The sequence below is a fragment of the Rousettus aegyptiacus genome, unplaced genomic scaffold, assembly GCF_014176215.1.
Source record: "Rousettus aegyptiacus isolate mRouAeg1 unplaced genomic scaffold, mRouAeg1.p scaffold_m13_p_3, whole genome shotgun sequence".
NCBI classification, from domain to species: Eukaryota; Metazoa; Chordata; class Mammalia; order Chiroptera; family Pteropodidae; genus Rousettus; species Rousettus aegyptiacus.
In genome coordinates, this window is record NW_023416306.1 from 3,299,862 (window position 1) to 3,326,260 (window position 26,399).

General features: G+C 53.7%; 2 protein-coding genes across 8 annotated transcripts in view; one reads left to right on the top strand and one right to left on the bottom strand.

Moving 5' to 3' along the window:
- Positions 1-15,254, top strand: part of SETX (senataxin) — a 53,407-nt gene extending 38,153 nt beyond the window's left edge. For 3 of the 4 annotated variants that reach the window (XM_016133880.2, XM_036238342.1, XM_036238341.1), the window contains 8 exons: positions 1,365-1,514; positions 2,288-2,395; positions 4,025-4,212; positions 4,676-4,768; positions 6,193-6,357; positions 7,382-7,480; positions 8,455-8,542; positions 12,071-15,254. In XM_016133880.2, the coding sequence (XP_015989366.2) occupies positions 1,365-1,514; positions 2,288-2,395; positions 4,025-4,212; positions 4,676-4,768; positions 6,193-6,357; positions 7,382-7,480; positions 8,455-8,542; positions 12,071-12,811 (1,632 nt within the window). In that variant the 3' untranslated portion in view covers positions 12,812-15,254. The remainder of the gene's footprint in view (positions 1-1,364; positions 1,515-2,287; positions 2,396-4,024; positions 4,213-4,675; positions 4,769-6,192; positions 6,358-7,381; positions 7,481-8,454; positions 8,543-12,070) is intronic. The other variant, XM_036238343.1, reaches the window with a different exon arrangement.
- A 5,633-nt stretch (positions 15,255-20,887) lies between these two features.
- Positions 20,888-26,399, bottom strand: part of NTNG2 (netrin G2) — a 69,070-nt gene continuing 63,558 nt past the window's right edge. For 2 of the 4 annotated variants that reach the window (XM_036238344.1, XM_036238345.1), the window contains 4 exons: positions 25,609-25,776; positions 23,975-24,109; positions 23,003-23,247; positions 20,888-21,716 (listed from right to left, as the gene is read on the bottom strand). In XM_036238344.1, the coding sequence (XP_036094237.1) occupies positions 23,012-23,247; positions 23,975-24,109; positions 25,609-25,776 (539 nt within the window). In that variant the 3' untranslated portion in view covers positions 20,888-21,716; positions 23,003-23,011. Of the gene's footprint in view, positions 21,717-22,303; positions 23,248-23,974; positions 24,110-25,608; positions 25,777-26,399 lie in introns of those variants that run through there. The other 2 variants (XM_036238346.1, XM_036238347.1) reach the window with 2 other exon arrangements.

The following is a 26,399-nucleotide window of genomic DNA, read 5'->3' on the forward strand; positions in this document are numbered from 1 at the left end:
GTGCTCTCCCCTGTCCCCTCCCCAAACTGCAAAATCGGCTATAATTGTCATCAGTTAAACAGTAAATAAAAATAGGTTTGTGGCTGTTTTCCCTATTAAAAAGAAAGTCACATGTTTTGGAATTCAAGTAGAGTGCCAGTGGCAACGCTGTGTTGGACTTGTTTAAATAATATAGTATTTCATTCAGGGATCAGGAAGAGATCATAATATCAACTGGTAATTATTAGTATTTTTGATGAGACCTTTCTTTTGAATATATTATCAGCTTTATGTGGCTAAATAAATAGTTGATTATGTTGCATATTTCCATTAGCAGTTTATTTAAATTAAAAATTACGTGGAAAGGTTTTCATTAAAATTTTAAACGGAGCCCAAAATTAATCTTCCCAAATTTAACATTGACAGGTCTTGTGGGTTTTGCTGCCTGTCAGGTTCTGTGGGCTGTTGAATCTGTCACACTTGGCAGCTTTACTCCCGGGTGGTTGAAAGGTGACGTATGTGACAGTACTTCAGACATGTGAGCACTGGAGGGCCACAGGTGCTGTCCACTTCCTGAAGCTCACATACCTCCCCGGTTGACTGTTCCACATGCAGAGATGAATCACTGCTGCTGCACAGGAGCAGCAGCAAGCTAACGGTCCTCTGGAAAGACTCCAGTAGCTGATCAGTTTGCGCGCTGAGGTGTCATTCGCACTGCCTGGTTCTACCACAGTACACTTGTAGTTTTGATCCAGCGGTGGGAATCCACGTGTGCAGAGGGCTGACTTAAGTTATACGAGGGTTTCCACCGGCGTGGGTGGTTGGCGCCCAGCTCCCCGAGTTGTTCCAGGGGTTCACTGTACATCTCACTGTAGATGTGTGGAGCAGGGTTTTTCTCCCCGCGGGAGGAGGATGCTCATCAGTTTTATAGGCGTCATTGTTGGTACTAGCCTTTAAATAGGGAGTAACACTAAATGCTTAAAAACTAACAGAAAAACATATTCAAGCTTAGTTCTGACCTTGGTTTTACTCAAATAATTGCTTCGCAACTCAGTAGACTGATTTAATCTCTCTTCTGATGCCTGGTGACATACACCTGGCTATAAGAATTGTAATCTACTTTGACCATATCAGACCCTGAATAAGTTTTTCTTAAGTGTGCTTAAATCATATTCTAAGCTTAAACTGTACTGCAAGGCAGTGTTCTGCTGGCTTCTGATTACCTTGACTATTTCTGCTGCTGCTGTCTCGATTTGGGGTTCTCCCCTCACATTTACTAAATATCATTCCGTAGCATAATAAAGGGTGGTGGTTTTATAGTAAAAATAGGCCTATCGTAGTTGAGAATTTATATACAACTGAATGTTGATATATTTATTGCTTAGGTTCAAGGCCGCCCACAGAAAACACAGAGCAATGTCATCCTGGAGTCCCACATCATCTGCTGCACGCTGAGCACGAGTGGCGGTTTATTGCTCGAGTCCGCTTTTCGGGGACAGGGAGGGGTCCCCTTCAGTTGCGTCATTGTCGATGAGGTCAGTGAGCTGTTGGGCATATAGCTCTGACCAGTGCTCTGAGGAGTGAGTCTCAGATGAGCAGTGGCTGCTGAGATGTCGATAAAATGGTCTTTTCGCATCTAATTTTTACCTGTCGTCAGCGTGTTGCCTTATGTTGAAATATAACTTTGGTCAGCTCTGAGCCACGGTTTTTTCAGCCTATGTACTTTATTTCTAGTTCATTCATTGAGCAAACATTTATTAGGTACCTACTGTTTGCTAGAATGTAGAGCCAGAGATAGAAAATTGAGGTAGAAAATCAACTCAGGAGATCCAGGATCCAGTAGTCACCAAAGTGAAAGAACACGAAAAGTGGGAGTGATGAAATAATTGAAGAAAATGTCATTGAATCGAAGAGATGCTTGAGTCTCGCAATTGAAAGGCCTGCCAGGGAGCGAGGAGGGAGGAGGGGGGCGGGGCAGGGACACGCACAGACCCGCAGTTCCCTCGGGCATAAGCCCTGGACATGGCGTGGTTTCTAATTGTGGCTGGTTCCCAAGTGTCGGTGGCACTTGAGTGGTCACTGACTTCAAAGTACACATGTGAATTTTTTTTAATAGAGTGTTTTCATTTTTGTTGTTTGTTCATTTTTCTAACTAAAGAAATTCCTTTTTATTTTTGATATTCGGTGCAGAAGGAGAAAGCGTGGTACTTTTCTGAATGGTTAGAACGGTTGAGAATTAGACCATATGCGGATAAGTAAGGAGGAGAGAGAACTGAGACCCTCTCTCCGTCTGTCCTTCCTTCCCCAGGCCGGGCAGTCTTGCGAGGTGGAAACCCTCACCCCGCTCATCCATCGCTGCAACAAGCTCATCCTCGTGGGGGATCCCAAGCAGCTCCCTCCCACCGTCATCTCCATGGTGAGGCTCTTTGTACTCTCGTTTGTTTCAAGTGGAAGGGACTTGGGGAGTTTTGAGGGGGTCTTTCTTGGTTCACTATCCCTTATTTGCAGGGATAAGTGGGGAAGGCTGAGAAAAGAGAACTGCCGTTTGAATCATAGTCAAAGTCTCTTAAAACGTCCCTTTGTTCGTAATTGTGCTTATGTATGTGCGTGACAGGAGCCATGTAAGAAGAGACCAGAGACTAGAAAGACCCCATGCCGTGTGCACTGGGCTTTTTCCTTTGGGAACGGTTCAGTGAGTAGTTTAACAAACCTTGCCAGGCATTTGTGTATTCATTTCTTTACCTTTTTCAGTCTGTATCGAGTGCTGGCCTAATTCAGGTACTGTTTTAGGTTCCGGGGTTATGACAGTGAAGAAAACAGACAAAAGCCCCTGCCCTCCGTGGAATGTGGAGCTTATATTCTCGTGGGTGACACAATAACTAAGTTACGTCAGGTGGTCCTGAGGTCTGCATGCGTGTGCGCACACGTAGTTGTGGCTTTGTGTGAAGGTGGCAGCGTCATGCAGGGCCAGTTGGCTTTTTTCCAGTCATTAAATGGGTCAGCTACATCCTTCCATGTCGGAACATATACACCTACCTCATTTTGGAGGATGAACTCCATTTTTTTCCTGGAAGTAGATGCGTTGCCTCATGTAAGTTGTTTTTCTCAGAAGGTTCAGGATGAGGTGTTTTGGCTAACTTGAATAGATAAAATCTTGGGGACGTAAATGAAATTGTCAAGTGTCTACCAATATTTTCTTTAGTTACACAAACCTATTTAAAATCACATCTGAATAATGCTTAAGAAGTAATACCTTTTCTCTCACTCTCACAGTTTGTGAAACAGGTGTATTCAGACTTTGCCCATGCGTTTAACTTCACTCATGAAGAATCCATCATCTTGGTGTGTTTCTCAGCGCACATTTTTGCTTCTAGGTTATGTTACATAATGCTTTTTGAATTTTGGTGTGATGCCAACATTGAAAAGTATATCCCAAGGCACAAGCATGTCAACGTTAGGACAGTTTCCTTTATTTGTCAGTTAGGTGACTGTTTGTCAGACTGCAGGTTGTAATCCATTCTTGGGTTTATGCGTCAACTTAGTCTGTCGTTCGTTTCCCCCACCACACTGTAAGTTCTGTGAGGCTCGATCTTCGTCAACCGTAGCGGTCTCAGCACCCCAAAGTTTAGACGCTCAGTGTCTGTCGGAGGGATCGATGAAGAATTGGCCTTTTAAAGGGCTCGTTTACAGTGACAGTGAAGGTTTCTGTTGGTTGAGAGCATACCCCAGACATACCCCAGACATAGTCTGTGTCACGTGTCTCTGTCTCTTTCATCACTGAGTCAAGTGACCTGTGTTAGCATCACTGTGGCTTCCGTTGTGGTCCTTCACAAGGTCCCATCTCTTCCTGAGCAGTGTGTGGGTTTCCCAGGTCTGGAGGAGATACCTCCACCATCATGGTCATGCTGCCTGGCTTTTCAGGGACAGAATCCCCGCTCTCAGGGTCTCTGCTTGTTGGTGGCACCTGAGCCTCGCCGCGTGCTTGTTATTACTCGGGAGAGTGCAGACAAATGCTTAGAGGTTACGGCTTTGTCCGCCCTGTCAGAAGGCCCAGGAGTACGGCTACGAGCAGTCGATGATGGCCCGCTTCTACAAACTGCTGGAGGAGAACGTGGAGCACAACATGGTGGGCAGGCTGCCCGTGCTGCAGCTCACCATCCAGTACCGCATGCACCCGGACATCTGCCTCTTCCCATCCAATTACATCTACAACAGGAGCCTGAAGACCAACAGGTGGGTCCTGCCCTGCTCGTCGATGCGAAAAGCCTTGCTGATCACAGCAAATGTGGGTGAGCAGGAAAAGGGGGGGACCGCCCACATCTGTACGACTCAGATAATTGGCATCATGTGGGAATGTGTCCTTCCAGCCCTTGTACTACGCGTATCCCTTTTTACTTCTTTTTTTAATTAAAAAAAATCATACCTTACTCTACATAGTATTCTATGGCTGGCTTTTCTCCTTTGCTCTATTATGAGTAACTTTCCAGTCATGATTGTTTTAATTGCATAGATCATTCCCCGTGGCACTAGAATAGAAATAAAAATCATTTTGCACATTTCAGGAGAAGATCCTTCTGTCCTCGTACTTTCCCCAGCTCCCTCCCCTACAAAAAAAAAAATGGTTACAATAATTTAAAAAACGTTTCTCCTAACTTGACTCATAATCTGAATGGCGATGGCGGCTGCTACTTCGCAGGCAGACGGAGGCCATCCGGTGCTCGTCAGACTGGCCGTTCCAGCCCTACCTGGTGTTCGACGTTGGAGACGGCGCAGAGAGACGGGACAACGAGTACGTTCTCCCTTCTCGCATTTATGTTCAAAACACTTTTCCACACGCGGTTCTCTGCCCAGGCCAGGTGCAGTCCTTGGACTTAGCCGGGTTGATGTCTTCCTTGGTCGTACGTCAGTGACATTTTTCTCTGTGTATTTCAGTCTCCTCTTCATGTGTAAGGGGGCTCGTACTGCCTGACACTTGGCAGGCACTTGAGCAGATAAGCGCTGAGATCATAGCTGTGAGGAGGACACTGGGCGCCAGGTCAGCGTCGCTGTGCTCTGACGGGAGGCAGGCAGCGACCAAGTCGACGCTCGGGGCAGGTTGTGTCGTGCAGGCCAAGTACGGGTTTAGCTGAATTAAGGTGTGCGGCAGAGGCGGACGGTCCTTGGCACGTGTTGAATTGTTCAGGCGGCCCGTGAATGACAACATGGGACTGGTGCTTGCTGGTTAGGAAACCCCCAGGAGCCAGAGCTGCCGGGAGAGGCGGGGGTCATCTCGAGGAGGCCTTCGTTAGCGCAGGCACAGACACCACCTGTGTGTCATGAAGTTCGAGGAGACGCAAACTCCACCTGTGTCATGATGGCTGCAGAGCAGATCGTGTCCTCGGTGAGGGTCAGACGTCGGCCAGTGGAGGTGGAGAAGGTCGCAACACAGAGAAGCAGCCAGCCGGGGCCTGCGACGCAGAGGGGTGGGTTGGCGGGGGGCTGTTGGGGTGGAGCACAGACTGAGAGTTGATCCTCATAAGCATAGTGGGTGTGGAAGGTCACAGAGGGACGCTGACCTGAGAGGGGACCAAGCAAAGTAAAGATTTTGAGGATGGAAGAGATGGCGAGCTAACTGTGGTAAATTTTGAAGTTACGATAGCGGGTATTTAAGGCTTGTGGCCTCAGAGTAAAGGCGCAGGTGCAGCGCACCCTAGCGTCCCTGCAGGCCACATTTGGTGTGATGAGTCGGGGTAAAGGAGGCGGCCAGTGAGGACCTGGCCTGCTGAGGGCCCCGTGCGGCTCGTCCCGGGTGCTCGCACCACATCCAGTTGTGCAGGCGGCGTCCACTCGGTCATGTGGTGTGTGACCTGCGTGGCCAGCGGTGGGGAATTAGGAAAGACGACACATCCGAAGGCTTTTCTCGGTGTCCGGAAGGTGGCAGGTCTTTAATGGTAGCTGTTTATTGCAGCTCCATCATTGTCCCCACTCTCACTGTCGCTGTCCCGTGTTAACAGACGGCTCCACACTCGTTTCTCCCTTACGACCTCACGCTGCGGCAGGCAGGGGTTGTTCTGTTCATGTGCACGTGCGGCGTCCAGGGTCACTACGCCAGCCTCCCCGAGTCACTGCTGACTGGCCAGCCTGCCCTTTGCGTGGTGGAAAGCAAAGCGGGGCTTAAGGTAGCACTCGGACTGCTCTGAGTTTTGACGTGATTTTTTTTTCCATCTTATTTAGCTCCTATGTAAACGTTCAAGAAATAAAACTGGTAATGGAAATAATTAAACTTATCAAAGACAAAAAAAGAGATGTCTCTTTCCGAAACATCGGCATCATAACCCATTACAAGGCTCAGAAGATGATGATTCAGAAGGAGCTGGACAAAGAATTCGAGGGAAAAGGGTGAGGCATCTTTATTTTTGCAGCTATTTCCAGCTTTTCGGATGAGTGAAAGAGAAGAAAGGGGGATGGACAGTCTCGCCGCGAAGCCGCCCTTTCTCTTTCCTCGCCCCCTTCCGCAGGGAGTGCTGTTAGACCGCAGTGACTAGCCAGCGTCCGAAGGCTTGTGCTGGGTGGGGAATGGGTGCCCTTGTCACTCCTCTAGACAGCTGTCCCGCCAGTCACAACGTCAGCACCGTCAGACTTGACAGTGGGATTGGCCAAGACCCACCCCCAAAGCCTTTGCCTTTGGTTCTGTGACTTGTTGATCCAAATTCTAATTCTAGTGGTTCATGAAGTCCCTTTTTCACTTAAATTAGCTATCCCTTTCAGCGTCTTCATGTATAGGGCGAAGATCACATATTTGTTTTCTTTGTACCTCAGCAGCAAAACTGAAGTTTAGATTTTGGAAATCTAAGGTTTCTTAACCTAGAAACACACAAACTACCAAAATTTACTCTAGAAAAAAATAGAAAATTTGAACCGACCTACAGAAAGTAGAAGTGGAGCTAGTAATCGAACACTTCCCAACAAAGAAAACTCAGGACCAGGTTTTGCAAATGGATAAATAAGTTTTGGCGTGCCTGTACAGTCGAATCCAGTCGTAAAAGGCACTGACAGGCTGTGACGTGGATGAACCTTGGAAGCATTATGCTCAGTGATTCCATTCAAACAAAATGTCCAGCATAGAAAGTAGCTCATTGGTTGCCAGGGTCTGGAGAGAGGGGGAAATCGAGACCGAGGGCTAGTAGGGCTTCTCCTTTGGGTGGCAGAGATGTCGACATGAGATAGGGGTGATGGCCGCCCAGCACAGGGAGTGGATGAGAAGCCACTGAACGGTGCGCTTTAACATGGCGGGTCTGTGTTATGCGCATTATATTTCAGTAAATAAAGATACCATGAAAGAAGTTTCTGAAAAATAACTATGTAAATGTATTTAACACTTACCTTGCTTTTTCCAGTAAATGTGTTTCTCTCTCATAAATAGGCCAGCAGAAGTAGATACCGTGGATGCATTCCAGGGCCGTCAGAAAGATTGTGTCATTGTTACATGTGTCAGAGCAAATGCCACGCAAGGCTCAATCGGGTGAGTAACTGTCATTGATTTTTTTTAAGTTGTGAAATTGATCCACTCTTCGGTCTGCTTCTCTTGCTACCTTACGTATTAATCCATGTCACAGTGTGAACCTATTCTTTTATTATAAGTGAAGTAAATTACTGAATCAAACATATTTTGCAGGGGCGTGTTATTCTCCCGTGGGACGTGGCTTACGTGTTTTTCCTCTTCTCCCTGTGTTTCCTGCCTTGGCTAACTGTTAACCGTAACTACTGTCGCTTTACTTGCCGCGGATGCTAAGGGCCTGTCGTGGGTGACAGAAAACTGCCCTGAGTCCTGAGGCCCTGAGATTTTCTTCTCTTGAGTAACAGGTGGAATTTGTAGATTGTAAATAAGTTTAATTGTTCTTAAAATACTAATTTATCTCTGCCCCTCCCTAGAGATAATCTGCATATGCAAATGGAGGCCAGTTATCGCAAGACCATTTTGCAAATGATCCGTTCTTTTCCAACTAATTTGAAATTTCTGCTTATCATACACCAGTTGTTATTTCTGAGCTTTTTTCCTGATCCGCTGTTCTGTGTGTCTGATGTTTGTGTATTTCTGTACAAAGTTCCACAATGTGTTAATAATCTCAACTATATTTAAATTTAAGACACATTGATCTAGTATCATATTTTTAGGATGTTTTTAAGGTTTAGAAATCATACTGTTAAAATTTCTGGTATCTCATTAGGTCAAAATAGGAAACTGGCAGACAGGTAACGATGCCCTCAAAGCTACAGACTTGAAAGCACCGGGTGCTTTGATCTCACTGTGTTTTATGTGGAGTCGTGTCTGGGCCGGGGACCGTGTGCTGGGAAAGGAGGGGGAAGCTTTGCGACTTGAAGGAAGGAGAAGGAGCCCGAGAAAAACGCCAGAGCACTGCCCGTGTCTCACCCACACTGATGTGCCGAGCCATTCTGTAGAGAGAAGTAACTCCTTTTTTCTTTTTTATTGCCTAGATTTCTGGCAAGTTTGCAGAGATTGAACGTCACCATTACCCGAGCCAAGTACAGCCTCTTCATCCTCGGACACTTGCGGACCCTGATGGTAGGTGCACTCTTGGGAACCAGAGAACTCAAGTTTGCCCATCGTTCCTGATACTGGGTTGAGGTTTAATGTTTGTTCTCCATGAAAATGGAAATGGTTTCAGGGATACGTGAAGTAGTGCACCTCTTCCCCTAGTTGCGTGTCCTCCAGCGACTTCTTCCTGGAGCTTTTACACCTGGAAACCTCTCACCTTTTCTCAGCCCAGGGCCCACAATGTGCTCTCGGGTCACTTTTTAAAAAAATTGTCCACATCGTAGGATCGCTAACATGATGCATGAGTCCATGCACGTAAACGGCTGGAGGAGGCGCTCGGCAGACACGAGCGTTTGTGGCTGCTCTTGGCCGAGCTTAATGCCAGAGAGGGGGGCCTCACAAGAGTTAATGGATCTTTTTATCCCTTTTGGCATTTAGGACAATACTGCTTGCTCTGCATCATTTGAGAAGTGAGTGGCGTCAGAGTACAGGTGCCTCCAGAAGAGGTGGCAGGTACACCTCTTTGGCAGACAAATAGTACAGCTTAATTTGGTGGTATTACAGCTAGAGAAAGCATATATTTGCTGCTTGTCTCCTTAGGGGTAATAACTTCAGTTTTTCTTATTCCTAAATTTAACAGTCATTGGTTGGTTACAGGACAGAAGCCAACTCAGTAGAGTTCTCCTGTTTTGGTTAGTGCCACCAGGGGGCGGTCAAGTACACCCTTTTGTTCAACTCTCACATCTGTGGCCTTCAACTTTTGCGTGCCTCCTTGAGAATTTTTAAAAGCTGTGTACCTGGTTTTTAAGTATTGCTAATGACTTTATTTCTATTGTGTTATAAACATTGATATTTTAAAGCTTTTAAAAGCAAATCTAAGCAAAAAAAAGTAAAAATAAAAAGTAAAAGTAGATCTATTACAGCGCTCTTCAATGCCTCTGAGGGGCTGGAGGTCAGTACTGCTCTTTCTGCTCTTTGAAACTGAACTTCAGTTCATATTTGTTGAGGGTAAAATTCAGTGGAATACTCTTGTTTTAATAATTAAAAGTTTTTCTGTTCTCACTACAAAATCCCTCTGCTACAAAAATTAACATATAAATTAAAAGTTTAAAAATCTTTTCCCATAACTATGTGAGGAAACTGCGAAGCTGCCCGAGCCTCTGCGGACTTTTTTTTTTGCAGTTTCCTGTGAATCTACCTCAAAGGAAAGGGTTTTTTAAAAAATGACTTACCGTCAGCTGAATAATCTGTTACTGTTGTTTTTTTCACGCAAGTGAATTTTGATGATGATGTTTAAACCTGTAAAGTAAAATGTTGTTAGAGCTGATTACAGGGGCCCTGTGGGCACCCCGATTTTTACTGCCCTCGTTACCTGCCACCCGGGAGTTTTCTCGTGCCCTGGCAGCGCACCCCTGTGGGATTCGGGCTAGACGAGAGCCCTAGTGACGAAGGGCTGGTGGGCAAGGCAACAAGGACCTGGGAAGCTGCCATTCTCACAGCCCAGGGGTCACACTGGCACAAACCGGAAGGCCACGGACCTCCTGCTGTGCCATTGGCTTCACTCTAGGGACTCAGGCTACAAAAAGAGATGGAAAGAATGGAATAGAATAGAAAAACTGCCAGTTCATCCTCGGGCTGTCAGACGGACTTTGTTGGCCTTGGGGCTTTTTATGCTCCCGTCTCCTTGCAGATACGGGATCAGTGGGTCGATTGATTTTCTCAAACACCCTTCTCAGAGCTGTTTTTGTGGCCTTAGGATTGGATTAAACGCCCTAGTTCAGGTGTAGTAGACTTGGCCACCTGCTTCACATCTGTGCTTCAGCTGCAGGGTAAGAATTTCTAGAATATTCCTGCGTAAGAAGACATCCGAGCACTGCCTGGCACTGCCCGCGGGGGCCTGTCCGGTGTATGCCCGTCTCTGCACTTTATTCACTGACTCCCTTTAAACCTGGCTAAAGCCCTGGGGAGTCAGCATCGTCGCCGTAGTTTATCAAATCCAAGAAGCTGTTAACGACAACGTGCAGCATTATTTTACTTAGTACTATTAAACTGACACGACACCTTATTTTCACTTAGAAGTTTTGTTTTATATTTATTATTAAACTCTTAGACTTGTTCAGACAGATTTTCACTATATCATCCCCATTCATACATAAGAGAAAACACGAATGAAATGAATAGACTGGGACATTCCTAAAAGGGTCCCACTTTGAGCGTGTCACGCCACTTAGTCATTTCCCAGGTCGAGGACGCGTGTCCTCGCACGCGGCCGGCCGCCCTGCGTGGCCAGAGGCTGGTGGCACGGCGTCCTCTGAGCGCTCCCACCATTTCCCTTTGGGGCTTTCGTCCAACCCCCATTTCTGTTCTCCACGTTTTAAAGCTGATGCTTTCTAGAGTCTTATCAGATAATGTTTGTGGACAGATTTTCAGGCCAGAGCCAGATGCACTTTTTTAAATCGTTTCCTGACAAAAAGTCCAGGGGTTGTAGTTGCCTTGCCATAGATTCCTCCAGGATTAAATATGCGGCCGCGCCACCCGGCCGAGAGGCACCCCAAATGTAGCAATGGTAAAGTGCGAAGACAGTGCACATTTAGAATCAGTTAAATATTCCGATTTTACAGATGAGGAAACAGGCTCAGAGCGGCCGGGTGACTCGGTCACGCAGCAGTGAATCCTGCACGTGCCCCACTGACCACGCTCACCCCATGAGTAGCCCGGGGCCCCCGTGAGGGGAGCCCCGCGTTTTCGTCTCTCTCCTCTAACTTTTGCCCTTTTTTCCGCCTCGTGCTCATTCTGTCTTCTTTCCGAAGAGGCTGGGTCCTGGGGGCCGTGCGAAGCAGTTCCTCGCCGAGGAAGCTGGAGGCGGGCGCGGGAGGCGCGTGCCGCGGGCTGGCTGCCCCTTCCCCTCAGACGAGCTTTTTGTAGCTTCGGCTCCCCCGAAGGGGGCGAACGGCGGCCTGGCGGCTTCGGCGTGGCATTCCAGGGAGCGAGGTGCTTATTCCCTGGAGTCAGGGCCTTTGGGAGCTTGGTGAAAGCTGTGGACCTTTTTCCAGATGTCACACACTCGGAAGTCAGGGCCCTTCCTGCTCCAGCTCGTCAGCCTTGCTAAGGGGCAGGCAGGACTAAGGATCAGCAGTGTCCAGGGAACTTTCTGGGCCGATGGTGCTGTTCTGTGTCTGCGCTGTTACTAGAAATGTGGCTGGTGCAACTGAATTTTTAATTTCATTTAATTGTGATTAATTGAACTTTAAGTAGCTACATGAGGCTGCCGTCAGCCGGGGCAGATCTGCGTGGCGTCTGCTCACCAGGCAGCACGGGCAGCAGCGGCAAACACGGAAGCGCTTCTCCTCGCGGGTGGGATGTCTGGGGACGGGCGTGTCGCTCTGCGTTCTAACCTGTTTTTCCTTTTAGCCTCGTCTAGCAAGTAATGGATTCTTGAGTCTCTCTGTTCATAAACGTGGGCGTATCTGTTCGGGATCAAAGCCGGAACCGCACGCTTCGCAAGCAGCTGCGTGGTTCTTTCGGGCATAACTGTTTCTCCCTCTTCATTTCAAGGAGAACCAGCACTGGAATCACCTGATTCAGGACGCACAGAAGCGCGGCGCCATCATCAAGACCTGCGACAAAAACTATAAGCATGACGCAATGAAGATCCTGAAGCTCAAGCCCGTGCTGCAGAGAAGTCTGACGCACCCTCTGACTGTCACCCCTGAGGTGTCCAGACCCCAGGGCGGTGACCTGCCCGGCACCAAGCTGGACAGCAGCTTTGCCAAGGTAGCTTTTGCTTTGTCCCTGTACCACCTAGCCTCTGACTCCAAGGAGGCTCTCGCAACTGTTGCTGCAAAGGACTCCGAAAGGCCGCCTGCGAAGGACCAGCCTCGCGACCCGCGGCTTTTTAGGAGGATGGGCGTGAGCCCTGAAACCAAAGGGAGATGCCTGCAGGACCCACAGCCCTTGAGCCCCCAGTATCCCGGAGCCACACCTCCCCTGGGGGAGCCAGGCTGCGTGAGTCCCCAGGCTGTGGGCAGCCTCGCAGAGCAGCCCTCTGCCGCCGGCAGCGGCCACAGACCTCGCGTGCCGAGTGAACCTCCAGCCGCCGGCACCGATGCTGCCAGCGATCAGAGGAAATGTGACCAGGAAGGGGAGCACAGCCACCGGAGAGAGACCAGGGCTTCCAGCGAGGGGGACCAGGAGCGGCGGGGCTCTGCGGGCCGTCACACCAAGAGGAACTCTTCCTGGGACAGCCGGACGCCGGAGAGGGAGGACTGCAGCTCCAAGAAGAGGAAGCTCCCGTAGGGAAGCCGCGGCCCGGACCGCGGCCCGAACTCTGCTGCAGGTCACGGTGGCGGCCGCCGGTCTGTCCAGATGGATTGTTTTTGAAGGGAGTGTGCGTGCTGTTGGGAAACGTGGAAAACACATGGTGACCCGGGGCCTGCAGGTCATCTTCAGTGCTTTCCTCGCTTGCAGAAACTCTTGAGAGGCCATTTGCGTTTCGGTGTCAGTGGCCTTGAAGTGCCAGACGTGACTTGTTGATCTCTTGTTCTTTAAGAAAGTTAGGCGGAGTCGACGCGAATGCTGTAAAAGCCGAGATGTGGGTTTGTATAGCAAATAACAACGTCATTTTAAAATTGAGTCTAGTAGACCACTTTTCTTTGCTTAAAATGTTAATCATTTTTACTAGAACAAATTTTATATTTAAAAAGACGAAAGAAAAGCTGGAGGAGGGCAGGGCCTGTCAACTGTCATGGCAAGACAGGTCTCTCGCAGCCCACCTGGCAGCTCAGACACCCCCAGTTCTGTCGAAAAAAGACCCCTGGAAGCTGCGGGAAGCAGATTTCTGCTGGGTCAAGTTCTACTGATGTGGAACCTTGGCACAGGATGTGGCATTTCTGCGACAAGTTCGCCTACCTGTTTAGTGAGCACGTAGTTCTCTAGCTGCAATTCTTGAAATAGATGTGAAACGAAAGGGTCACTCCCGGATTATCTCTTCTTACGCCCCTGGCAGCTTGTGAGCATCCAGTAGGGACAGTTCCAGCTCTGGGTGCCCACCGCTAGGTCAGGACCAGCCGCCTGCGGGTTGTCAGGGGAACTCAGCCAACTAATTCGTTTTAAGTAGAGCCTGGAAAGCCTCGAGTCAAACACCTTCCCAAGAGCTGCTGTCACCAGGCAGCTTGGGACCATGAGGGCGTCAGGCCTAGTGTGATAATTTAGGCAGGAAGGAAACACCCCTTTAAGTAGAAGGCTCAGCACTCAGAACCAGGGCTGGGCCGACAGGTCCCCCAGGGTCTTGGGCGCCATCTAAACTGTGGAGGCCATACTGCGGGTCGTCGGGCGTCGCTGTGAGCGGAGGGCTGAGGGGCTGCCTGGGGTCCAGCCCAGGTTCCCAGGCACGCTCCGGCATGAGTTCCCAGCGTGAGACGGGCCGGTGCAGGGTGGCAGGGGACAGTTGTTAGAACCCGGCTTGTGCCGTGTAGAGCGCTCTGCGCCCACAGCCGGTCCTGCCAGAAGTTGAGCCCTGGAGGTGGATGCGCGCCATGTTCGCGTTTCTTTGTCATTTGTTTTGAAGCACGACGGGCTTTGTGTTAAAAGTTCTGCTGAAGTTACGTGAGTTAAGAGCTTCTAAAAGAAGCGTTTGGTTGCCAAAAGTTCAAACGTCCTGTTCCTTCATTACACGTCCCTGTCACTGCTGTCTAGACACCTGCGGATGCCGAGCGAGCCCTCCTGTCCCTTGGGGCATGCATGCTCCCCACTTGCGAGTGGAGAGTGGCCCTGGCGGGCAGTGGGGGGAGGGGCGCCCCATCCAGGAGTTTTCTGCATGTGCCTTTTGCAAGAGATTTCATTTATTAAGTTTACTTCCCGACTCTCGGTAAAATGCTCAATTTAGCAGATATTGGAGTGGTGACAGTTTAGTCCCCCAACTCTGTAAACGTGTACATGTAGCAGGACACACAGTTGGGGGCAGTAGCTTCTCCCGCTGTGCTCGTGCGTACAACACATGACTTAAGAGAAGTGTCCCCGGGCGCACGCTCGGCTGCCACCCAAATGCCTTTCCTTCTGGTTCAGTTTGATGCCTGGGCTCACGTGCGGTGCTCACCTGTTGGCTCACCTGGTCTGATGATGCAGGAGTGAGTAGGAGAACTGTGGAACCTGAGGAGCAAGCCAGGGTCCCCGTGGCCTCTCCCAGCAGGACACAGTCCCCGTCTGACCCTGCATCGGAAACTCTTTGTTACTTTGCTGCTCCAGCTGGTAAAAGTATCGTACCACGTTTCACACGTAGTGTGGCCCCCAGTGTGGCTGTCATAGCAGCGTTGTTGATTGGTAGTTATTCTCATCACGGGGTGAAAAATGGCTGTTTGCTTCATCCTTGCCACAGCGCGTTGTAAGAACGTGTCCTGTCTTCTTCAATATTCTTTCAACATGAATGTATTCTCATTTTGCTTTTTTGTATATAATTTGCATAGGATTTATTATGCACGGTTTATTTAGTTAATATGTTTTCATGTATTATCAGGAGCAAATTTGATAAGTACATGTGAATAATCTGGAAATGTTTTATAACAAAGTGTACTAAACTATTTTCTAAAATTAATTGTGTATATTGATAATTTTTTGCTGTAGCTTTGACTCTTTCTGTGCTCTTAATTCATAGCTGGGATTTGGCAAACAATAGATCTGTTGTCTATTAAGAACCTAAATTTTACGAGAAAATGGCAGAATTAAAAAATGGAAACCAAACTGACACGGGTTAGGAGGTCTGTGTTGTTTAGCGGAGGCACAGCGGACGAGCCGCCTCGTCCATCTGGTCTGCCATGGGACTTGCTGTATGCCCAAACCATGTGGTGGGGATTTGTTTATTCAAGCCTGTCGCCCAGCCCCACCGCCACCTCTCCTGCTCCCGCCTTTGGGGACTCTTACCTGCAGGCGACGAGGTGCCTCGTGGAGAAGCATGGTGTCAACAGTGTCATAGTTGGGTCCAAGGAAACACATGTTCACCACTGGGCTGAGATGGGGGAGGGAAGAGGGACAGACGTGACCCGCGAAAGGCGCTCCCGGGGGCCGCGGGCGGGGCGGGCAGGGTGCGGCCGTCCCTGAAGGGCTAATTGCTGATGGGCACAGAGGCGCAATGTGTTTTATAAAAGTGACGGCAGGGAGTGTAGTCGGCCTTCGCCACACTGCGCCTGTCCAAAGCGTGTCCTTGGCCTCCTTCACTGCCCGGGGCGAGCGTGCCGACAGCCTCCCCCGGCCGCCCGCTCATCCTGGACGCGTGCACACGTCACCCGGGACGGTCAAATGACACGTTTGGCAGTTAACGGGGCTTGCTTCACCAAATGACCGGATGAGAGGTGTGCGCCCTGGGATGGCCGTTGTCTTTGTGGATTTTGTCACTACTGCAGCTGCAGCAATGATTTTTAAAGTCATTCCTGACCAGCCCACACATGTGATCACCGCCACCTCCTGGGTTTCTCCATTCACTGAGGAATGAATAATTCAGAGAGGAAACTAAAATTTAGCTCCGGCCTAAATAGAATTTGTAGTGTTGGGCGGCACCACAAAAGCAGTTTCTGTACACGGGGGACCCCTCTATAACTTGTAAAGGACCCGAGTTATTGTTACCCTGTCCTGCCATGCAGTGGGCATTTGCCAACTCAGATGGCATAAATGGTACCCGCAGACCGACAGGGATCTGGGAGCCTCAGGAGGCGACCTCAGTGTGCTGGTGCCCCCCAGCTCCGTGCTCAGGTCCTGCTGCCTCCAGCTCAGGTGTTGGCCCAGGATCACCCCAACACATAACTAGATAAGGAGAGCCTGCCGGTCACACCTGGCATTAACCCCATCTTGGTAGAGTATGTCATGAAAGGTTTTATTTCCAGTTGCTTGGGCTCGCTCTATAATAATGTCAAGTGATAAGAGCAACAAATGATGCAAAAAGTGACATTTCCCAGGTCTGCAGTCCCCAAATCTCACGTCTCAGTCCTCTGCGCCACAGCTGAGCTAGGGTGCACCCTGGGTAAAGCAGCAAGAAAGACGGGATTCGAAAAAAACAGGCCACAGGGACAGCTCTTCCTGGTTCCTCTGGCTGTGGGATGGGTTCCCAGGGGGGTTTTGGGATCTCCCCCCAGGCTGCGGCTGCCTCAAGCAGGTCTGTGAGGGGTCAGGCCTTGGGGTGGGGCTGGGAGATACAAAGGAAACCAGCGGGCAGAATAAGCAGTGACTACACCCCAGCCACGGTCCCATTCTACTCACAGGGCCTCTTTTCCTGGTCCCCCCGAAACTGCAGGACGTCGCTGCGTCCTCCTCGGTCAGACACTGCCCTGGGCTCTGCAAGGACCGATCGGGTTCTGAAATAGTTGATTCTGATCACTTGGCACAGGGGCCAACTCCTGGAGCTTCCTGTTCTGCCATTTTCCAGGATATCACTTCTTTTAAAATTGCATTTTTAAATCAAATCTATTTAATTTTCTTTGCAAATCCTTCAAATGCCTGACATCTTCTGGTCTTTAAGCTGCTCTCAATCTCATAATTTCAACTTGTAAACACAGTGAGTCTCAAGTTCTTTTAAAAATCCCATTGAATAAAATATTCTTAAATTCTCCAATTTAATCCTAAACGGAGTTATTCATTAGGTTTTGAATTGAACTAACAATACTAATCTGGCAGGTTAATATGTCAAATTCGCTTAAACGTTGAAAACACCTTAATTATCACATGCACTTTAATAGAATTTGCTATACCAGCTTTAGCGGTTCATATGGTTCGAAGTTCCTACATCCTCTCGTGTAATTTTCAGTCTTCCCACAGTAGGAAAGCAGCCGCTGAGGGACGTTTTCATCTTCCTAAGTGGATCAAGGCTAGCATCCCAAGCAGCATGGAGCTAAATTTGTGGCCAGAGGACTGTATGTGTCCACAGTAATTCTCAGGCCACTGGTTGGCACAGACTCAGCTCTTAAACCTTTTGTGAAATAAATCGTATGTATCAGAGTGTATGTAAGACCGATGTAGAACGAAAGGCTGCTGATGAGGTAAACGCCAGCGCACCCAGCCTACGGAACAGGACGCCGAGGCCTGGAACGGCCACTCACGCACCCCGCTGGTGCTCCCTGTCCCTCGCCCACCCAGGTGTAACCCCCGTCCTGGAGTCCGTAGAGAGCGAGGAGACTGCACCCCCTCAGGGGTAGGGGGAGACAGAGGAAATGGGTAATGACAGCCAAGGCGCCAAGCGCTTCTCTAGGCACTGCACGGCCTGACCTGTTCAATCCTCACAATCGTGATGTTATGACTATTTTAACATCCCCATTTCACAGGTGAGACTGAGGCACAGAGAGACCGCCTGAGGTCATCCAGTGATGGAGGACGGAGTCTCAGCCCTTCACCGCCATTCTTCTGTTTTGGGGGGCCACCTTCCCCTTCAGGGCCAGCTGTGAAAGGTGCAGCACGGGATAGGCCCCCGTGCCTTCCATGTCGGCTGCAGAGCTCCCGGGACTCCAGGAGCCATCCCAGCTGCACCTGCTCGGTCAGCAAAGGAGGCATCCCCTGGCCAGAAGCCATCCGAAGTGCTGCCACCTGGCCTTCCAGCCTCGGGCCCACCCTTGCAGGACCGCGGGATCTTCTGTGCCACCAGGAACACAGCCACGGACTGGGAGCCCGGCCAGACCCTGCCCAGCCCGAGGGGTACGTGGGTGACAGTGGCAACTTTCTGCCGGCAGCTGGAGTCTTGCCGCCAGCAGACCTTGGTTCCGGGTGGGGAAGAGGGGGCAGGGAATGAAAGGTCGGGCGTTGCGGTTCTTCTTATTCTGAAAGGCCTCCTTTGATCTTCAGGTCAGATCGTTCAGTGTTATAAAGCAGCAGGCTAAAGGAGGGTGGATAGAAGACAAGGCCATTAGCGTTAAAAATAAATAAATGAGAGAGGCAGCTGTGGGGTCAGTGAGCCTGGGATTTGTACCCGGACTCCGCCTTTCTGGCTGTGTGACCTTGGGCAACTTGCACACCCTCTCTGTGCTGTGATAGTCTGCTTCTTCGTGCCCTTCCTCGGCTTGGGGACGGGGTTGGTGCCCGAGGCAGCATCTGGGCCCACAGGGACAGTAGCCAGGGCTCTCCAGCCACTGGGGACAGGGTACTGGGTGTTGCTTAGGCTTTGTGAGACCCTCCCCATGCATCCAGCTCCCCTGACGTGATTCTGGGGGTCCTGACATCCTTCAAATCATCCCTTTTTCTGCTTAAATCATGCAGAGTTGCCTTTGAGTGCCGTGTCTCAGCTCTGTGACGGGGATGCTTGGAGCCTCTGTGTCCTCAGCTGTACAACGGTGAGTTCTCAGCTATAGGGGTGGAGCCACGCTTGGCTCACTGCCGGCACCCTTGAAATAAAGACGGCAAACCTTGGCACAAGGCTGAGCACCAGGCTTAACAAATGCTGGGGAAACTGCGTGTGGATTTGTTTTATGGAAAAGTACTAGAAACGTGTATCAGAAAGTCCTAACAGTCATTAGCTCGGGCTGGAGAATTGTGGGTGATTTTAACTTAAAAATTATTATCATTTCACTTTTCTGTATTTCTAACTTCTCTACAGTCATGTTTTGTGTTTTAAAATGGAAAAATAAGCAAGGAAAGCGTCCTTTCCCTGGGCCTTTTGCCTGAACGCATCTAGCCGAACTCATCGAGCAGAGCGCGGGCACGCGGTGAGCCCCCTCATCCCCGCCTGCTCCAGCCTGGCCCTGGCCCGCCAGGAGATGCCCACAGCTGCTCCCCAGGTGCCCACAAATGCCCCACAACTGTAATGCATGGCGGAGGCAGGAATCCTGCAGGACATGCAGTCCTGCTTATTTAGAGGGCGCAGCGGGGGTAGGGCTGAGGACGCCTTTCGAGGGGTGTCAGGGGAGGGGGCAGCTTCTCCCCTGACAGCAAAGCCATTCGGATGAAGCCTGGCTCCCCGAGGCTCCTTGCTGCAGTGGGGAGGAGGGAGGTGGCAGGAGCGGGTGCAGGCCAGCCTGGGGGTTGCCCCTGCCTGGGGCACCATTTCTGCTTAAACCCAGGGACCTGGAGTCAAGCCGCCTTGAGTCAACGCCTGACTTCAGGCAAGTTCTGTCCCCTCTCCTGACCTCCACTTCACTTTCTGTAAACCAGTGCGACCATCGCTCTGCTCCTGTCAGTAGTTCTCACACTGAGGCGAGGTTGTCCCCAGTTTGCGTTGCCTGGTGGCGGTGGGGAGGGAGGTGCTACTGGCATCTGGTGGCCAGAGGCCAGGGATGCTGCCGAACACCCTACAATGCACATGACTGCCCGCCCCCAAGAATGGCCCCGAGGTCGAGGAGCCTGGCCTGGGGTGAAGGCGAAGGTTAACTGTGCCCATGAGTGTGCAACGCTGTGTTATCCAAACTGCGCTCCCCTTGGCCATCCTGCTTCCGTTTCAGAACCGGAAGCCAAAACAGGAGCTCTGGGGACAAGGGCACACCCTCCACGGGGAGGCTGCGCGGTGACTTCCCGCTCCGCTCACCTCGTTTCTTCTCCCTGCTGCCTGGAAAATGTCAGTTTTCCAAATGGCCACTGGCAGCTTTCCCTCTGGCCTCTGGCGGAGGTCGTAGCTGGGCCTGGTCCTTGGGGACGGGACTGCCACTCTGATTTACGATGCGCTCCTCCTGCCTGGCCCTTGCTCAGACAAAGGCTAGTCCTGGGGAAGCTGACATGGCGCTGGTTCCAGAGAGGCTAGGGAGGACAGAGTGGCAGAGCCCCGAGGCCCCTCTCCGCCCGACCCCTCCGGGTGACGCAAGGCGTGCGTGCAGTGGGAGCCGCTGGTGTCCATCCCTCTCTGGGACCCCCCCCCCCCCACTAAGTTGATGTTTTAACAGCCGCTCCCCTCTCTCCCACAGGCTTTCACTGCAGCCCCCGCGCCAGCCACACGCCGGCGACAGGCTGATGGGAGCTGCCCCCTCGCCTGCAGATGCCACTTACGCCCAGAGCCCCTCCCCCCACCAGGCCCTTCGTAGTTCGCTCAACAAACCCACGCACCGGGCCCCATGGAAGTTCTGCCTCTGCGGAGGGACCTGGACGCCAGACTCTGTGTGTTTGGGAGTGAATTATCGTGGTTCCTTTATGTTTTAATCCCGCGGTGACTGGGAGCAAGGCGACTGTTGTTTACTAGTCGCAGCCAGCCGCGGGGGTTGCCTCGCCGGTTGGCGGCCTCCCCCTCCCGCTCTCATTTCCAGGTGGCGGGTGGGGACGGGTCCTATTCTGGAAGGAGGTGGCTCCAGACAGCAAGGCCCTGACTCCCGGGCCTAACGGCTGCTGGAGTCGGGTGTCTTTGCCGCGGGCAGCGTATCGCACAGGGCTGGGGCCGCGGGAGAAAGGGTGTCAGCCTCTCTGGCCTTGGGGGACTCGGGGGCCCAGGTGCTGGGTGGGGAGAGCCTGTAACCCATAGTTTAGGAAACGGTAATTCCGCATATAACAGAAAACCCGAATTCCAGTGTTTTAGCCACGTCGAGGTTTATTTTTTTCTCACGTTAAGAAGTGTGAAGGTTGGCAGCTGGGGCTGGCCTGCGGCTCCGCCGGGTCCTCAGAAAGGCAGCTTCGCCTGCCTGGCTCCGCCACCCTCTCTCACACCCTGGGTGCCAGGCGGCGCCTCCCCACGGCCCGCTGAGTGAGCACTGGCAGGGAGTGCGGGGTGGGAGGAGTAGGGAGAGAAAAGCCAAGGCTCACGACTCGGCCAGCTGAGGCTCTGTGGGGAGGGGGGGGCAGGCTCTTGAAGTCCCGGCCACCCATCCCTCCTGCTCGCATCTCATTGGCCAGAACTGTGTCGCATGGCCATCCCTGTGCACGAGGAGCCCAGAGATGTTTTATTTCAGCTGGGCTGAGCGGCTTCTGTCAATAAGGCAGGCCGTGAGGCCACAGGAGCCTGAGAGAAGGCACTTCTAACGGACCCTGCAACCTGGCTTTGGGGGTGGCAGCTGGGGGATGTGGGGCGGGGTTCGGCCTGGAGACGCAGCTGGTCGTATTTGCTGTCGGGCGTCGCCCCCCTCCGCGGCCGGGTTGCAGTCCCATCGTCTTCAGAACCGAGTGTTGTGTTGTTCCGCTCGGCTTTAGCACTGCCTCGGGGCCTTGGGGAGTGTGGCAGGTCGAAACTTCCCAGCCTGGGAGGAGCAGCTGCTGCTGGCAGGAGCAGGTGGCAGCGGGTGCCTGCAGGAGGGGGCTGTGACCTTGGGAGCCTTCTGGGCTGCGAGGAAGTGAGTGCATGGGGAACGAAATCCCAAGTGCAGCCGAGAGCCAGACAGACTCCAGCACGCTCACTAGCGAGAGGCCTCGGCTGATGGGTGCCACTCTTTAGAGCCTCCCGTAGCCACCCCAGCTCCGCCCCTGCGTCCCCTTGGCCGTCCGCCCTCCTCCCTGCGCCCACCTGGGGGGGGGTGTGCTCTGGCCAGCAGGGGGCTCTGGAAGGAGGCAGCCCCCGCAGACACTGGGCCTGAGGCTCAGGGTCCAGCAGGTCTGAGACCACGCAACCAACGCGATTTGTAGGTCCGAGTCTGGAAGTCACGCCCTGTTAGAACACTGGACCCTCAGCAACGATGTCAGTGTGTGTCCTGTGCCTTAAAATTTGAGGACAGCTGAGGAAAATGCAATAAACTGGAAGGGGAAGGTGGGAGACAACGCCTCACATTTGGGGAACGTGCGGGCCACCGGCAGGGCCACGCCTGGCCAAGGGGGGCGGGCGGGGAAGGGCGGCCTGAAAGAGTCAGTGTTTCTTTAAGGTGATTCTGTGGGCTCCTCTCGAAATACCAAGTGAACACAGAAAGAAAACAGGCCTTGGAGGCAGCAATGAGCAGATCGTTTACTCTGTCGGATTATACACCAGCGACCACCCCATGGTGACCAGTGTCCCACTCGTGTCCCTTGTTACAGGGGACGGTTAATACAAACAAAAATAGTTCTCTACAGAACGGAGTTTCCAGCCCTCCCAACCCTCCTTCCTAACCCCTTCCCCCCCCCACGGTGAGTTCTTTGGTCACCAGAACTTGAGGGGCCCTGGGGCTGGGGGGTGGCAAAGGAAAACTGAGAAAGAATATGAAAGAGAATCAAGTCAGCGACTAGAGTTGTAGGCAACTGGAGTTCGGGGTCCGCTGGCCGATGGTAAGCCAGGGGGTGCCTGCGACAGTCGTTTGTGTGTCTGAACCTGGGGGTGTTGGGTGAGTAGCGTTTCTCCCCATCTCACCGCCAGCAAAAAAAAAAAAAAAAAAAAAGGAAAACAGAAAGGGGCAGCAGGGAATAGAAAAACTAAGACCAAACTCGCAGGCCGCGGATGCCAGGGCCTCACAGTTTCCCCTGTTGCAAGGCCTGGGCGCTGGCAAGTGCCAAGAAGGAGGGGCGGGAAGGGAGGAGGCTGTTGGACCCTGCTGAGTAGCACCTGGGGGCAGCTCGGGCTGCACCCTTCTCGCCGCCCGGCCTCGGACGCCAGTCCCCGAACCCCCGGACCTATGGGCGCAGGGCGCGCGGACCCGCCCTCACCAGAAGGGCTCAGCAGCCAAGGCGGGCGGCCAGCCCCAGCAGCAGCAGGCAGCCGAGCAGGGTGGCGGGGCGCGGCTCGGCCCCCGGAGCGCGGTCGCAGTCCAGGCCGCCGTCGTCCGCGGCGGGGTCGCAGCGGGGCTGCTCGCAGCGCACGCCCGTGTAGCCGCGCGGGCAGGCGCAGCGCTGGTTCTGCACGCAGCTGCCCCCGTTCTGGCACAGCAGCTGGTCGTCGTCGCACACGTTGGCTGCGGGGCGGAGCGGCAGTTAGCTGGGGCGGTGGCCTGGGCCACCCCGCACGTGGGAGCCTCTGCGACTGGGACACGCGAAGCCCTGGGGGCGCGGCCTAGACCAGGGGGGTTGTTGAGGCTCAGGCGCACTTGGTGCAAAAAGTCCCCGCGTGGATGGTAACAACGGCCAGGCGAGCCCTGGCCCCTGCCTCCCTCGCGCCACTGTTCCTGGCTCTCCCCGCTCCCGGGCACTGGCCTGGGTGCGGGTCTCCGGATGCGCCTGCTGTCGCCTCCATGCTGTTCTTGGGGTGCTCTTCCACCCCCTTCCCACACCTAAGGTGGGTCTCCGCCAGGCCATGGGACGGGACGGCCCACCTCCGCCAGCTCCAACTAAACCCAGCGCACTTTGCCTCCAGCTCCCGCCCAACCAACCCCAGCTCGGCCTCTCGCGCCTCCCACCTGGTACCGATCCCTGTCCTCAGTCGCATCAGGCCCGCCACCCCCCACCTGACCGGGTCCGCGGCCCCGGACCCCACCTCCGGCCACCCCCTTGCCAACCCTCCGGGTCCCCGTCCCTGCCCTGAGGGCATCAGCCCTCGCCCCACCCCACGCCCCATTCCAGCCCCTTCCCTCCGTGCCAGGCCCCGCCCACCGTTCTGGCCCCGCCCCTGAGCGCCAGGCCCCGCCCACCGCCCCTGTCCCGCCCCGCCGCGCCAGGCCCCGCCCACGGCGGGCGCGCACTCACGGTAGCAGCCCTGGCGCCAGTAGTGCGTGGGCAGGCAGTCGTCGCACTTGGGCCCCGCCGCGCCCTCGCGGCACTCGCAGAAGCCGGTCTCGTTGCACCGATCGTGCACGGAGCCGATCTGGTTGCAGTTACACTCTGGACGGACACGTGCACGGCGTGCGGTCAGGGCGACTCGTGGAGCCGTCTGCTCGGTCCCCACCCCGCCCAGCCCCGTTTCCCTCCCAGGAGGGTCTCCGCACTTCCGGGTCATGCTCCCCAAACTGTCCGCGTGAGCCCGCGGCTGGACGGTGCGTGGGAGCTGCCTGAGGTGTCCAGATCTCAAGGGATGATCGACTTCGTTCCCTGGCAACCATTACCACGCCCCCTCTACGCTGTGTGACCTGGGCCGGCCGCTTCCCCACTCTGGGCCTCCGTCTCCGCATCTGTGACTGAAGCGTGACACTAACAGGGGGGAGGAGCCTCATCACAGCCCGTGGGCCCCTGTCCCCGGTGCTGTGGTAGGTGGGGGGGGGGGCGGGCATAGCCCGCACCTACAGCTTTCAGGGGCTGGTGGAAGAGCACCCCCGGAGGTCGCCACCTCCCCTGCTGCTCCCCGGTTGGTTTCCTGGGGCCTCTGCTCTCTGTAAGCGGGCAAATGTCCCCACTCTGGGAGTCCTCGAAGCCTGGTGCTGGGTGGAGGCAGAGGCCGGGGGGAGCGGAGGGGCACCTCTAATCGGATTCGGAGGCCCAGCCTGCCCCCGCAGCTGGCCGGTGTCACGCCAGCAGCACAATTCTGTTTGGATCACTTTAGAGCTGATGGAATTATCTGAAGGCCCGGGCTGTAATTCGGACTGACAGCTGCAGCTTTCAGTCCTTCCTCCAGAGCCCACCTGGGGGGTGGGGGCTGGGCACCAGGGTTGAGACCTGGCCTCCCCTGGAGACAGGGCAGGGGTGGTGGGCAGCTCCCCTAGGCTGCTGGGTGTTGGCTGGGGACCACGGCTTTAGTCTGTTGGGATGGGCTGCCCCTGCCCGGGCCCAAGGCCCCCAGAGATTTCCTTCTGCACCCCAAAGCCAGTAATTGCAGCAGAGGTACGTCTCCATCTCCAGGTGCCCACCGCGGGTAGAGGGCAGCCGTATAAGCTGGGCTCTGCTTCTAAAGCATTCAAAGAATTTCATATGAAGAATTTTGCAGCTTCAGCCACAGAAAAAGGGTCGAAAACTTTTCGGTTGATCTACCTCCGATTTTACAAACAGGAAAACTGAGGCCCAGAGATGCAAAGGGACTTGTCCTAACGCACACGGCAGGGCGGGCCCGAGCCCAGTCTTTGCCTCTCGCTAGTGGCTCTGAAACACCAGTTCCCCGGGGGAGAACCAGCCACTTGGGGAGGTTGTTTAAAGAGCGGATTCAGGAGGCTTCTGTGCTGAGGGACGCCGGCCGGGCGGAGTGGGCCGCGGCGTGGGCATTCCCCTCGCCTCCCCACGGGACTGTGACCTCACTCTGCCTTGCTGCCGTGCGCTCTGCGCCCCATTCCAGCACGTCCCAGGGCCGTGCCCCCTGCCGCCCCCCGAGGCGCCCCCGTGCCGTGCCGCCCGCTGTGGCGTGCCCCCCGCCGTCCCCCGCGGCGCCCCCGTGGCGCGGCCGGCGCCCGGCTCACCGATGCACACGTTCTCGTCGTCCAGCTCGGCGGAGCCGTTGCGGTAGAAGCCCAGGCGGCAGTGCTGGCAGTGCTGGCCTCGCGTGTTGTGCTTGCAGCTAACGCAGGTCACCACGTTGAGGAAGTCGATGTAGCTGCAGCGGTTGGAGTGGCCGTAGCATTCGCAGTCTGGGCCAGCCGAGCGTGAGAAACAGCAGGGTCAGCGGGCAAAGGGAGACGGTGCCTTCCTGCTGGCCCCTCCCCTGTGCAGCTGAGAAAGCTGAGGCGCAGGGACCTGCCCCAGGACACGCAGGGTGTGGGACCTGGCACAGGAAGGCGCCCTGGGCCTCCAGCGCTTCCGCACCCCAGGGGAAGAGACGGGCCTGCCAGCTTGGAGCCCAAAGGAGAACTGGTGTAGATCCCGCCCACGAATTCCCACCGGGCCCTGCGGCTGGAATCCGGGGAGGGGCCGGTGAGCAGCAGCACCTGCCCACAGCCTGCCCAGGTGCCAGGGCGAGGTGCTCTTGGAAGGATGCTCGCCCGCTGCCGGGGTGGTTAGGGATGATTCATGCAGGGAGGCTGGGTCATGCCACCTGTGAACTCAGGCAGGGCGGTGCCTGGGTTCGTGGCGCTCACCACGGTGTCCCCAGCGATCCAGTGAAGGGCGGGTGCATGCACGAAAGCTGGATGGGATGGAAAGGGCCAGGAGCTTCCTCCCCACGCTGCTTTGGAAGATGCTCGGAAGGGACAACGCCACCTGCAGGGCCCATTCTTACCAGCCTGAGCCGGTCTGCGAATTTGATTGGCACCGG